The sequence below is a fragment of the Papaver somniferum genome, chromosome 9 (genome assembly GCF_003573695.1).
Source record: "Papaver somniferum cultivar HN1 chromosome 9, ASM357369v1, whole genome shotgun sequence".
In the NCBI taxonomy this organism is placed as follows: domain Eukaryota; kingdom Viridiplantae; phylum Streptophyta; class Magnoliopsida; order Ranunculales; family Papaveraceae; genus Papaver; species Papaver somniferum.
The window spans coordinates 137330590-137344842 of record NC_039366.1 but is presented as its reverse complement, the minus strand read 5'-3'; the positions used below and the strand labels follow the sequence as shown (position 1 = coordinate 137344842).

Sequence of the window (14253 nt, the reverse complement as noted above, 5' to 3'; positions counted from 1 at the left end):
AATTGAATTCAGAGTTTTCCTTATCTCATATCCTTGGATGCATTATTTCTATCTTTCAGGATATCTGCGAAGGTGAGCAGGGACACTAATTGTTTCGAAGACTCAAGAAAAACTATTATTCAGGCATCTATATTTTCTTCTTTAATTATTACTTATACTTATTTTAGGTACCTAAAGGTCTTGAGTTGCATCAGGGCATTGGAACAATGGTGCTTTACGAGAAGGAAACAACAATCAATGCCTAACAGAATCTCCTTTCATGCCGAATGTAGAAGATTTTGAAGATGTCCAGTTTGATCTGGAATTAGTTCACTTTATTTAGCTACTTCTGATGATATCCTTTATTCAGGTAAATTCACGGACAAATCCTACTATAGAACTAAATCTGGTGATATCCCTTCTTCTTCGGCATTATCTATACTGGCTTTCTGGCTCCTAGCTTATATATGATATATTGCTCTCGGAATTATTGGATGTTGTAGCAGCTTTTGAGGTTGTTAAAGCTTGAATATCTGAATGGAAGCTACGCAACAACTTACTAAGCAAGGAAAAGAAACATGTCAATGTTTGGTTATTGGTTGCGTGCCAGAAATGTTTTTAGAGATTTTTTGCAACTCTAATTAGATATACTCCCTAATGGTAAAGAGTACTTCCTGTATAACAATCACAGCGAAAGCGTAGTATTTCTTATTACTTTGTATAAATAAGATTTGCTCATATTCTCTCAGCATAATTCTCACGATAGTTTCTAACACTCTTTGGAGTTATATGACCTCAAAACGTGAGTATTGTTCTGTTCCAGTTTGGTTAACATAGCCTTCTGACAAGTTGTGGGTGGTGCTCATTGTGAAATTACTAGAATATTGTAGCTTAAATTGCTGATTTATCGGTTTGATGCATGTCAACTATCATACTTCTTATTATGTTCTTCATTCAACGCACCAAATTGGGTTTACAAAAAAGAAATATTCAAACTCAACCCAAATATTGAATTTCCCTTAAGTTTGGTTGTTCAATACCTTTCCTTGCATATGTACATACTTAAAGAGATTGGGAAAATAAAGTACCTGCTATGCTTTACTGAATTATTAATCACTCTTGCATATGTTCAATTACAGGTACTGCAAACTTATTATGCCATCATATTTTATTATACCGCAGGAAGATCAGGTTATTTTTAATTCATGAAGTTTTTGATATTATTTTTTCTGCAATTTAGTATATCCAGAATCAAGATTAGACTAAATATCCCTTGGAGCCAAAATAAAAGATGTTTGAATTCCAACTTTATGAGAACTGTAAACTGCCCAAATGTGATGCATTATCTGCACCGGCACCCACGGGAATTGAGTTTGTTTCACATTAAGTTCTTGAACTCGCATGGGTCTACTTCTTGAATTGAGTTTGTTTCACATTTGCGGTAGACGATATGTATTTTTGCCTTGCCCCATCGGGAAGCTAGGTTGCTCGCGACTATTTGTCTCTCCTCCAACAGTTAGATTCTGGTTTATGTGTCCTTAGAGATGATTATTTGTACAACTGTGTTCCTATGGTGTAACCTTACCTTTCTTTTCTTTATGCAGGAGATGTTTTTTATGCGAATTGAGACGAAGTAGTGGTTGGTGCTATAGCAGTTGTGTCAACTATTGGAGGTTTTGGAAGTGATGAACAAATGAAAAATATAAATGGTGAGGCGAACGTTTTGGCAGTAGATGCTGCAAAGGAGTATGGTAGGGAAATGAAATGTTATGACTTATGATGAATTTCAGAACTACGACTTTGTGTCACTTTCCTTGGCAGTGCTTTTCTCTATGCTGAACATTAATCTGACAGTCATGTGTTTCTATTGTAGGAATTCCCAAGTTTGTGCTGATCTCTGTACATGACTACAATCTCCCGCCCTTTCTACGGTCTTCCGGATACTTCACTGGAAAGAGAAAAGCAAAATCAGAGGTTCTGTCGAAATTCCCAAACAACCTTAATCCATAATATAAAAACGTCGTTATGTGAGTTTGTACATAAGGGAATTCCTTCCATTACAAACTTATTTTTAGCATGTACATTTTGGCGACACCAAAATTTTCATTTTCTTGAAACTTCACCTACTATTATTATTACTGTTCACATTTCTTCTTGCGAACCATTTTTTTTTTTACAAATGTACAATTCTGCACATACCTGTAGCTCTTCATGCAAATCTTTTGGCTTAACAAAATTTCTCAGGTATTGTACTAAGACCGGGTTTCATTTATGGGAAGCGGAAAGTAGATGGTTTTGTGAAGTGCTTCCATGCACCGACCGTTATTTAAGTTGTGACTTTAATGTTCTGGGTGGTACATAAGCCATTTTGCAGCTTATGTATCCTTGCATATTCTGCAGCATCTTCACGGAGGATATTTAGTTCACATGTGGATCATTATTATAACAAAAAGATAAGGGAAAGGAAACTATCGATTGTCACATTTATTTTGTGTGGGATCTTATCTGTTATGTTTACAAATGAGCTTTTTTTGCTCTATTTTATTGTTTCCAGAAGCTTACTATTTTATTGCTAAAAGGCTTTGGATATTCAATTTACTAACAAAGAGTTGATAAGAAAGGAAGAATACTCACAATGTTCCCATCCGTTACAAGACAAACAGTGCATCTATAGAACATTTTGTACTTGAAGCATACAGTCGATCCCCAAGAAAAACATTTTGAGCTCATGGTGAAGCAAGCTCTGATATGCCAAGGGACCGAGAACAGTCATTGGGGCGTTAAAATTCTCATCGGACTTGGTGCGTAGCATGGGATACATGAGCCTAAATTTTTTGTTAAAGAATAAGAAGGTTTAACGCATCTCTTCTAAATTGTCATCCAACCTTATGCAGAGCACGGGTTACATGCCATTTTTGTTAGAAAAAGAGAAGAAGGTTTAGTGCACCGAAAAGGGGCGGGAAGACGCCCCGCCGAGGGACCAAATTAAAAGTACATCGTGACAGGGTGAGGCAAAGCGGACCACACCAAATCAAATATAAAGGAGAGCCACACCAAATTAAAAATGCATCACAATGGGGAGGCGAAGCCGCATGACACCAAATAAAAAATCCTAAGAGACGGGGTGAGGCAAAGCCAAAAATGTACGACGGGGGAGGCAAAGCCGAGCCACAACAAATCAAAAATGCGCCCCGGCGGAATGGGAAGAAGCGTAGCACACCAAATCAAAAATATGGTTAAAAGATAAAGATGCCCGGTGCGTAGCACAGGCAAAAAATCTAGTGAACTTAAACAATTATTATTAAGGAATGCAATCTTTGCAAACCGTGGCTATACTGTTCATGTATTGATTCGAGTGAATCTGCTTCAATTGTGTTATTGTATAAATCTATGAGAATATAGCAATTGAACAACTCTTTAACTAGTTTCATTTGAACTAGTTATGGTTAAGATGAATAAGGTTGATATGAGAGTAATCATCTGACAAACCTCGATTAACGATTTGTGAACCAACATGGTGTACACGTTTGGGTATGGTTACATAAACCTAAATGAGGGTACATTTCATTTGTGTGTAACAAGCTAAGTTCGATCTAACGGTTGCAAGATATTAGCTTGGTTGAATCAGGTTTTTCATCTAACAGTGAATATTGAATGCTTTGTTACCAAGGTAACTTGGATTGCAAACCTGATTTGAAAATTATATAAAGGAGAACTCTAGCAACTGGGAAACCTAATCCCCACACCTCCTGTGTGTTACTAGTTGCATAACTAGAGTCGATTCTCCTTTAACCTTAGGTTTCTTCTCGAGATCCTGTAGGTTAACGACTTGAAGACTTCATTGGGATTGTGAAGCCAGGCCCAACTATTCTCTTTGTAGTTGCGTGATCTGATCTTGCTGTTTCTATCGTGATTGAGTGCAACTGTAAAATTGGCTTGAGATTTATATCTCCGATAGGCAAGATAGAAAAGTAGTCACAAACACCTTCGTCTCATCGTTTGTGATTCTACAATATAGTATTGCGAAGACTTGAAGAAGTGAAGAAGTACGAACTACAACCACAACATCATCCTTCCACTTGAGGTTTGTGATATTTGACTTGAACTGTTTCATTCCCTAACGTATCTTTCAAGTCATGCATATTGAAAACAAAACTGCGAAGCATGAACACTCTAGATAGACATAGTATTAAGGAATACAATACAAGGTTTATTGCTTAACCATTAAACTTTGTAGATAAGACATCAACATAATCGTATGAATGGTATTGTGATTATGTATGGGTATGAGGTGAGGATTTCATCCTAGCAAACAATGTTGTTACATGTGTTTTAAGGAAGTAAGTTCATGAACTTTGTTTGTGAACCGAAAAAGAAAATCGCCAGGCGTTATTGGGAATGTTCTTCATTGCATATGTTATGAACGACCAATATGTGTGTGATTAGTATAACCGCTCATGACTTGTTTGTGTTCTCGGTAAAACTATTCACATGAGGCCTGACTTTTGTATTGGTATGACTTTTATTAGTGAAACCGATCTTAAGTAATCACCTGTTGGTATGATCGAGTTTATGTAGTTTGTAAGGCCTAACACTGGGTAAAGGGGAACCGATCCTAGTAAGAGGTGCATCACATCACAAAGGGGAATCGATCCTTGTATGGGGTACAACAATGTTTATAGCATAAAGGGGAACCGATCCTATGGACATGTGCAACACGTTTTTAGGCAAAGGGGAACCGATCCTATGGACATGTGCAACACGTTTTTAAGCAAAGGGGAACCGATCCTATGGACATGTGCAACACATATGAGTTAGATACCATATATATGTGGGGAACCGATCCTAGTACCTAGTCAACCGAATTTCGGGAAGCTAGTGTGACTATGCACAATACTCACATGGAGATAGAACCGAAACTTGTTTTGGTAGAACCGTTAAACCCATGATTTGTGATTGAGAAGTTTTTGATCAATCACATAGCTCTTGAAAGTCAGATGAGCCAATTCTAAACTTGTTTGGAAGTGTGGTAAATCGGTTTCAAGTGAGTAAGTATGAAAGAGAACTTACAAAGAAAGGATGTCGACACACTTTGAACACATGCAATAATGCATATATTTTTTTATTGTTCAAAGATATTCCTTAACGGCTAAGAAGGAAATAAATCCCAGGATCGAAATTAAATAAGTTAAGAATCTTTTAATTAAGGTTTTTAATTATATATGGAAAATAAGAATTAGTAATGTGCATTTGCTAGTTAAAGATTTTCCAAGGAGATTTTCGATCATTATTTTGGACAGAGCATTCTCAGGAATTATGAAAACCGAATATGGAAATTATTATAGAATATCTTGAGAATATTTTCGGTTTTGGAAATTCCTTGGTGTCCAAACTTCCTTGTCTATAAATACTTGAAGTTTGCATTTCGAGCAAACTAATCCTTCGTGACAGTAAACTTCCCCTGTTGTACTGTTACTGGTGAAGCCACCTATTCGGAGAGGAGAGCAACCTAATTAGGCGAAATCTCTTACGGCCGCTCAGTTAAAGTCTTATTTGGGATTGAGAAGCTCTAGCGCGTACCGTTGGTGGGAAACTAGATAATTGTGGTTTATCTTTTGTTTTCATATTGATTTGATTGACTAACGGTGGTTGAACTTTGATTGGATTACCAATAACTCTACTGATTTTGAACAGAGTTGCTTCATCCAAATATTTTAAGCTTAGACCTAGAAAGTTAACCCACAACATTGCAGTCAAAATCTTCTGGTTTTCTGGTCTAAAGTTTGGAATCCAATTCTGGAGAAATTGATCAACAACCTCCCACCTTCCTGTTTTAACATAATGTTTATCCTTTTTATTAGGTAATTTGATAGTAAAGAAACGGTTCCCCGAGGGAATTAATTGACATGATCCTGTTAATTTCCATTGCATTTTTAAAATACTAACAACATCCACAAATTTAATCTTAATAAGATCTAATTGACCAATTAAGGAGAATCTTCATAGAGCATACCTTTCATCATCTAGATCGTCAATTAAAGTAATCGATGCAAGTTCTTTAGAAGTTTTTTGAAATATCACAACTTGCGAAACCCTATTTGGGTTTTCAGTATTGTCGCTTAAATCCATGTTTATTGTCACTGAAAAAGATTAAGTAAAACACTTAATGATAGGATCAACGAAAACCACCTGAACCGAATTAGATTTGCCCGAACACCTGAGAAGATTGAGTAGATAGGAAGAAAAAAAATCTGCGATTCATATATTGAGTCACAGACCGATCTTTAGGGATTCTCTCTCTTCAACTCACCCTATCCCTTAGGTTCATTCAAATGAGAGATATAGTGACTGTGTGAGTTGAATTGTATAGGATTAAATTCACAAAGGATTTATTTACAATCGTTGGATAACAAAACATCGACTGACATACATAACACCGGGTGACCAAGTTTCTATGGCTGGTGATAAGGACTTGGTCACGCGATGTAGTAGTCTATACTGAGCGGTCAATACTCTATTGCTTGGTAGAGACTCTGCCTTATATGGCATAATGATAAATTTACTATTTTGCATATGAGTTTGTCATTTAGGAGGGTTCCTACGGAGCTAGAAAATCTATTCATTTGCTAGTTTTTCACTCATTATAGGTGTGTCAAAATTGCGAACTTAATTGGCTAAGTGGAAAATTTTTCAGTTGGCTCATCAATATGAAGTCTCTACCGAGCGGTAGTCTTGACTTCTCGATAGAGATTTGGTAGCTTCTTAAAGTCTGTATCTCTAGCGATAAAGACTTTGTCTCTAGGTTATCTATATATCCTATTTTCCAATAAATTTTGGTTATTTTTATTATACATAAAGGTCTTGTTAAATACATTATAATATCTAAAATCTAATAAAAAGCGCACACACACTTCACACATATAAATAAATTTTTATTAATAAAGGTCCCAAACACAACTAAATATACTATTTTATTAATGTGAAAAACACATTTGCCAGTCCACGTGGCATGTCAAATGACAAAATTTACTACTTCAACAGGAACCGGTTTTAGGGATATTCATAAGGTAAAGCACTATGGTGGAGTATTTCGCTTCGCTATAACATAATTGTAGCGAAATCCAACTACTATGATTTTTCGCTTCGCTTTAGTGTGGCGATTTTTCTTCTTTTCATTTCGCTACTCTTAAAAGTTGATCAGATCTGATCCACCTTTAAGCTAAGGGACGAGACGTTTGAAAAATTACTTTACGAAAATTCAACACTTAACGGACAGTGAGTATCGATATTTGGTTTTCACTTTTCTACTCTGGTACTTCTCTATTTCACATTTTTTGACTCTTTATTTTTCCTATTATATTTTTTTCTCTTAATTATCTTTTAACCTACAACTTCTCCAAACAAATTTTTTTTTGAAAAAAACGGGAACCAAGTTTCTATTTTTGCACTATTTGCACCACACATAAACTAACGGTTAAGCTGAGCGATGCCCCTCACCCATAGTGAGGCGCACCTTCATGCTTAGGGCTGCACACGGGTTGGATTGGGTCGGTTTTGGCCTCACCCACCACCCAACCCAATGATGCGCGGGTAATAGAAGTTGTCACCCGCAACCAACCCAACATTACAATGGGTCGGTTTTCACCCGACCCACATTATGGTGGGTTGGATTGGGTGGGTGGTGGGTTACCCACCATACAATAAACATTACATTACAGTTACAGTCTTACTGTTAAACTTACCTGTATACAAATAACTAAAAGTAATAGCTTTTATCAAAAAGCTGACCCCAAGGTCAAGTGTTTACAAAATAAAAATCAGAGAAGTAAGAAGTTGGTGCAAAGTTGCAAACTACATGCAAAGTGATAAAGCTAACAATAACAAGAAATAAGTTCAACTGTTTAAAGCTCAAAAGATAATAGAGTGCATTATATATCATTACTTCAACGGCTGTGGTTCATTTAGGATAGGTAATATAAGGGTTAGAATTAGCTTAGAAATATTTTGGCGGGTGGGTGGGTTGGGTCGGTGAGGGAAGCTGTCACCCACAGTCGACCCACCATACGATGGGTTTTGATGATGTGACCATAGTCGACCCGCTTCTAAGCGGGTTGGATCGGGTGCGGGTAATTTCAGGCGGGTGTGGGTTGAGTTGGTGGGTTGAGTCGGTTTTGTGCAGCCCTATTCATGCTCATTTCATCTAGCTTCATTACTAGAGCTGGCAAACGGGCAGGGCGGGGCTGACTTGTTACGGGTTACACGGGTTCGGATTAACACGGGCCAAAACCTGCGGGTTGATATTCTTCACGGGTGGTCATTTTCTCAACCCGCACCCGTAACGGGTAAAACTTGCGGGTTCACGGTTTATCCCGTGTTTCTAGTTAGAACTTGCAAGAAACCAAGTTTCCTCTGATTTCTGGTCTATTTCAGGCCACATTCAGGCCATCTAAAGCTTAAGCTCCTTCCCTGCAACCTAACATTCATCTATTTCATTTAATATTTCGATTTAATTCAATCAACATATTCAACAGTGTGTCACACCAACGAAACCTTAATAGCAAAATTTAAAAACTTAATGAAAAGATCAAAGAATCAAGAATCAAGATTCAAAATTGCAAAACTTAACAACAATCATTAGTAGACTTTAAATTGTTTAGTACTACTTCATCAGTTCATGATATCTTCAACCAAAAACTAACAATTCTCTTTTGGAGAATCAATTAATCTTCTCTTTCGTAACTTCAATGTTAATAAAGTTATCTCCAAAACCCCAAAATTAAAAATTAATTTTTCAGAAGATTGATTTAACCAATCAAACATGCTTACAAAAAAAATCAATATCTTAATTCACCATTTCAGATTCAATCATGACACCGACTAGCTGTTCTTCATCTTCTCTCACGGCTCAGACGCATAAATTTAGTCAAACCCCTATCTCAATTTCTGCCACTAACCCATCTTCTGAATTGCAACATAGATTCAGATTTAAACCAAAATCAATTCTCGTTTGTCACAGCAGCAGCAGCGAAAATTCAAACCCTAGCTTCTTCAGAAACTTCTCTGTTTTCCCGATTCACTTTCAATTCCATCTTTTTCTCAAATCAACAGTAATCACCACCTATTTCTATCTCCATATTTAAATCCGTGTTAATTGTTTTCATCAATTGATAAGATGATTAAGAACTTTTTCGTTTCAATTAAGATTAAGAAGAAAATAAAGAGGAGCCAATTGTTTTGTCCATCAGGGAAGAATGAAGAAGAAGAGAAGAAGAAAAAGAAAGAAAAGAAGACGCCGCTACCGCTAGGGTTTCTCAATTATATATGAGGGACACACGTTATATTAATGGGAATGGGAGTATGGGACACGCGGCATAATAAATATACTATAGGGAATGAAATTACGGGTTAACGGGTGAGCTTGCGGGTTTCGATCCGGGTTAACCCGTTTTCCTACAAGCCAACATTTTTCGAACCCTAACCCGGCTTGTTTATAAACCAGCCAAGCCGGATTAGGATTTTCACAGGTCGGATACGGGTTTATCCGCGGGTTTCGACTTGTTTGCCAGCTCTATTCATTACGCTATAGCGAAGGGAAACGCTCTGCTATAGTGCTTGGCCTACACATATGACATATCTCTTGATTAGGTCATATTTCAGTGGAGGTAGTAAATCAGGTCTAAACTAATGGGCTTAAGCCAGCCCTTTACAAATGGTCCAGCTCAAAAGCCACCCCTACACTAAATTTCCAGTTCCGCCACTGTGTATTTTGTTCTGATTCATCTACAGACTAAGTAAGTAGCTAAAGACTATTTTCTGTAACCTAATCCTCTCATAAATGAAACTCATGATTCTCATTACATAATTTTGCCGTTTGCACAGGCTCAATGATATGTTTTCCAGTAGCATAAAAAAAGAATCCATGGTTGGCTTTGGGATAAACCACATTAAAGATGACGGTGGACATTTTTGTCTCCAAAATGCTCGACCTTAGTGTATTTTTAGCTAGGCTTGTTACTTTGAAAGTTGTCGATGGCGTTGCAAGGAAATGTGGGCTCTATAATTTGCTAAAATGGTTCTTTCTTTTTTCTGAACAGGCCGTATGATTTACGAAAGTTGATACCAGCTCTAATAAGGTCCAATAGCAATCTATATAGGACAAAAAAATCCTAACAATCCTAACCATTGGATCAATGAACTGGTATCAACTCTTAGTAGAGCTGATATCAGCCCTTACAAAACGAATATATCTTCAATTATAAAAATAAGTTTGGTGAAATATACCATAGAAAATGACATGGATCTTCTGTTACAACGAAAGCAAACCAAAAGCTAATCGGATCCTCTTTGAAGCAAAGAGATGATGGTAGGAAATTAGACATCTTTTTATTGGATGCGGATATTGTAGTGGTCTATAGATCTTCATTAGAATGATAGGTCTGCCTTTGATCATGAGAAATTGTAACCCCACTTTATTACCCTGAATGTTCATACTTACTACTACTATTTTGCTACATAAATTTTCAGCCCTACAAGGCTGGTAGACCCTCATGATATCATTTTAATAGTAAATGAAATCTGTGAAAAAAAAAACTGTGGTTGTCCTGGCCTGGCATGTCAAATCTTTTCTTCTGTAGATCCTGATCAGAGGACAATCAATTGAATTGGATATGAAGTGTACTCTACTCCAGATTTATTTTCGCTGACATTGTTTCAACCTTTCCAATGCAGTGAGAGTGTAAGACACAGTCGATTAAACAGCGTCATTATAACTTGGATGGTGGTACATATGCTATTGCTAGCTAGACTAGATGATATAGTAGAAGTCACAGCTTAGCAATGATCATTTAAGTTTGGAAGTTAATTTTTTGCAACTACTTATCTCTTCCATCTTCATGATATCATGTCATTAAGGTGATGTATTCAAGCCATAAGTTTAAATAATCGTCAGTCTATTAGATTGAGAACCATAGGGTGCAGTTCACGTACCAATTTAGTGACCATTTGTGTACTGCACGAACAATTGGGCAAGCGCATTTGTCCCGTGTTCGCCTATTTATGACCCCAACTTAATCGCTGAAGTCAGACCAAGAAACTTTGAACAAAGTTGATCGATTGTGGTTGTCATTTTTTCGAAGCATCAGCAGTACACTTCACAGACATTATCAAGAAGACATGAGCAATTAAGGTATCTCAACTGCAACTCTTTGTTAACCGTTAAAGTCTGCGGGCGTCCAACTCAAAACTAATTGGCAACGAGTGGAGCCGCCCTTCCATATTATATTTTAAATTAATTAAGAGGATTATAGCGACGTGGGACTATTTGTCCTTTCACACGCCCCCTCACGTGTAAGGTTAGTCACCGGGCCTCACACGTGGACCTATGTACGAGTTACCAGTCCATCGGTAACAGGCGTACACAGGTGAGTGACTAAATCAAGGGGTAACACCTCGGCCAGTATCGGCACCGGCCTACACCCCGGGTGTACAAGTGACAAAATCGGTTAAACACTTCGGCCAGTAACTCGGCCTACACCCGGCGTACGCAGGTCTGGGTATGGGGCCTTGACTCTGATACCATGTTAAAGTCTTCGGGCATCCAACTCAAGGCCAATTGGCAATGAGTGGAGAGGCCCTAATAGTTTATAAACTGAAGGATCTTAAATAACCCAATCATGTGGGACTAATAATCTCAACACGTCCCCTCACGTGTAGTCTCGGCGGGTCTTACAAACACGCGGACGATTAAATCGGATGATGCGGAGTAAAGGTGCGGTCCGTATAAGATGTGGAGCTACTCCAGTTATTGACAATTGGTTTTGAGTTGAATGCCCGCAGACTTTAACATGATAAGAAGACATGTGCAGTGAAGATATCTCAAGCTACTAGCAGTACTATTTATTCAACTCATTCATTCAATCAAATGCAAAACCCAGAACAGCATTGCACAATTGACAAAAAGATATCACTTTCTCATTAAAACGCCATTTTGTTTTTCTACATTTCAGTCATGATCAACAACATTGTCAAAAAAAAAAAAAAAAAAATCTAACCTTTCTAAAATTTTACCACTTCATTCATACACCATTCACCATTGCACCCTACGTTAACATTAACATTACAAGCTACAAGTGTGAAACAAATAATGCGACTAACACACGTACGAAACCGGAAACCACGTGATGAGGACGGCCTAATTAGAAATTAAAAACTAAGAATTAGTGGAGTGATTACTAATTAGTAATTATTATAGGGTTTCACCGAGAAAACTCCATTCCAGATCTCTGTAAAAACCTGGATAATGATTTCATGGTGATAGGGAGAATTCAGAGATAAAAAGCATTGAAGAAGCTCTCTTAAATCATCCCTTGAGTAAATTTGTTTCTCCAAAATCATTTGCAGCATTGAATGTCGAAAATCAACGTACGGGTCATCAGAATCCTTCTCAATTGCTAAACTTTCATTGATTCGACCATACCCTTTCACCTTCTTATTCGGGTCACTTGAATAATCTGTAGGTTCGGGTTCTGAATAATAGCGTGGGGTTGTATCAAATGTAGTATTAGAATCATCTTCATCTTCATCATCATTCAGAGATAGAGTTGATAAACCTGTACCTTTATCCCATGAACTTGTCGACGAGTTACATAGATCAGATTTCTTCTTCTTCTTGTTAGTAGTTGATGTTGATCTTGACGATGATGATGTTGTTGTTGTTGAAGCTCTGATGATCCGATTGGGTCTTCTTATGTTGGGTCTGAATATGTCGGCAAGCTTCAATCTTCTACAACTGCATCCTACGTTTACTGCTATTGTATTCTGTAATAGCTTTCTCCTGTTACTCGTAGACATTTTTTTCAGATACAAAAAAAACAGAAGATTAGACTCTAAGAATAGACGAAGAAAAGAAATATCTGGGTATCTGGGGTGGTGGTGTGTTTGATAGAGATTGAGTAAACAACTCTTGTGGCTTTGGAAGTAAGTAAAGAGAAATAGAAAGAAAGAGAGAGTTTATATATACAGAAGATTTGGAGAAGCTTGGATTTTTAAGAGGGGTCTGGTGTGGTGATGAAAGATTGAAAGGGTCCTCCATAAATTGTGCATGTGAGCCTTAGGTGGGGTTTCCTTAGTTTTTTGCACTGATTTATTATGCTAGTAGAACGAAAGAAAACGAAAATGCAATTTCTTATAAGATCACGAAAATAAATGCTGTATTATATGAGTACAAAACGAATAAAAAATGATTTTTTTTGCAGCCAACAAATGCAAGTTGTGTCCAATTTCGCTACATATAAATTGTAGCTACTGTAGTATCAACATCGCTCTATTTTCACAATATCTAATATTTTTTATTAAATAAAAACTAATTCTTAAAAATATCTACATTCCTATAAAAAATGAGCACGTTCTAAAAACGTATAAAATTATTGTTTACTACTTTGAAAATCAACCGTTCAATGTCAAACAAATTCTCAACCCTTAAAATTAAGATTGATAGATTATGAGGTTTAATATTTTAGAATGTACTTATTTTTGATACGAGCGTAGAGTTTTGTTAGAGGAATGTATCCTCAAAATATTAATTTCAAATCCATTATCGTCTAAAGTCATTAAAAAATACAGGAAATTGTGAATGAACTGTTAGATTTGATACCTCTTTTAAAGTAAATGACTCAATAAGTTTTGCGGTCTCTATCAATAACTTTTCAGGAAATTATTGTGAATTCAGAGCAATTGGGATGGGAAGCCAACCCCATGGATGCTAAAGCAAAGGCATCTCTGTAAGCATCCCAGTGGACAAAGGAACCGATGATCAATTTCTGTTGTTTCTTCAATGACTGCAAAAATCTAGTTTTCTTTTTTTAATGGAGATGACTCTTATCAACCTCACTGAAGAGAGCAAAACAATATTAAGAAATGCCTTACTCTTTTTAGTAATGAGTGTTTTCCGTTTAAGAATAGAATTTTACTGCTTTCCTTAGATAAGCTAGCAAAAGAAGCAAGATATTTAAGTCAATAGTTTCTCTACCAAATCCTTAGTGTGTGAGGCGAAGACGTTGTTTTTTTTATAAACTACAAAGAAACTCGTTTCTATTTTAAATTCTGCAATCTTGACTTCTTCTAAATATAATCGGCGTTTCTTATATCGAAAAGAATTTGTTACCGTTTAGGTTTTGTTAGAGAAATATAAAGCTTCCAAAGTGTGAGTCAGTGTGAAAATATTAGTATGAGTGGACCCTCTCTCATTAATATTCTTTTTTTTTTTTGGAACAAAAG

General features: G+C 36.7%; 1 protein-coding gene and 1 long non-coding RNA gene across 2 annotated transcripts; one reads left to right on the top strand and one right to left on the bottom strand.

Annotated features, from left to right (window-relative positions):
- Positions 1 to 200: 200 nt before the first annotated feature.
- Positions 201 to 2055, top strand: LOC113308320. The gene is made up of 4 exons (XR_003339674.1): positions 201 to 349; positions 1119 to 1170; positions 1584 to 1730; positions 1853 to 2055. It is a non-coding gene; the product is annotated as an uncharacterized LOC113308320 (long non-coding RNA).
- Positions 2056 to 11954: 9899 nt separating this feature from the next.
- LOC113313616 (transcription repressor OFP8-like) lies at positions 11955 to 13147 on the bottom strand. The gene has a single exon (XM_026562411.1). It carries the CDS (start codon positions 12826 to 12828, stop codon positions 12214 to 12216), a length of 615 nt encoding a protein of 204 aa, XP_026418196.1. The 5' UTR covers positions 12829 to 13147; the 3' UTR covers positions 11955 to 12213.
- Positions 13148 to 14253: the final 1106 nt, after the last annotated feature.

What these genes read in the sequence shown, in the direction of transcription:
- LOC113313616 (XM_026562411.1), bottom strand. Translation starts at nt 12,828, where the DNA reads ATGTCTACGAGTAACAGGAGAAAGCTATTACAGAATACAATAGCAGTA.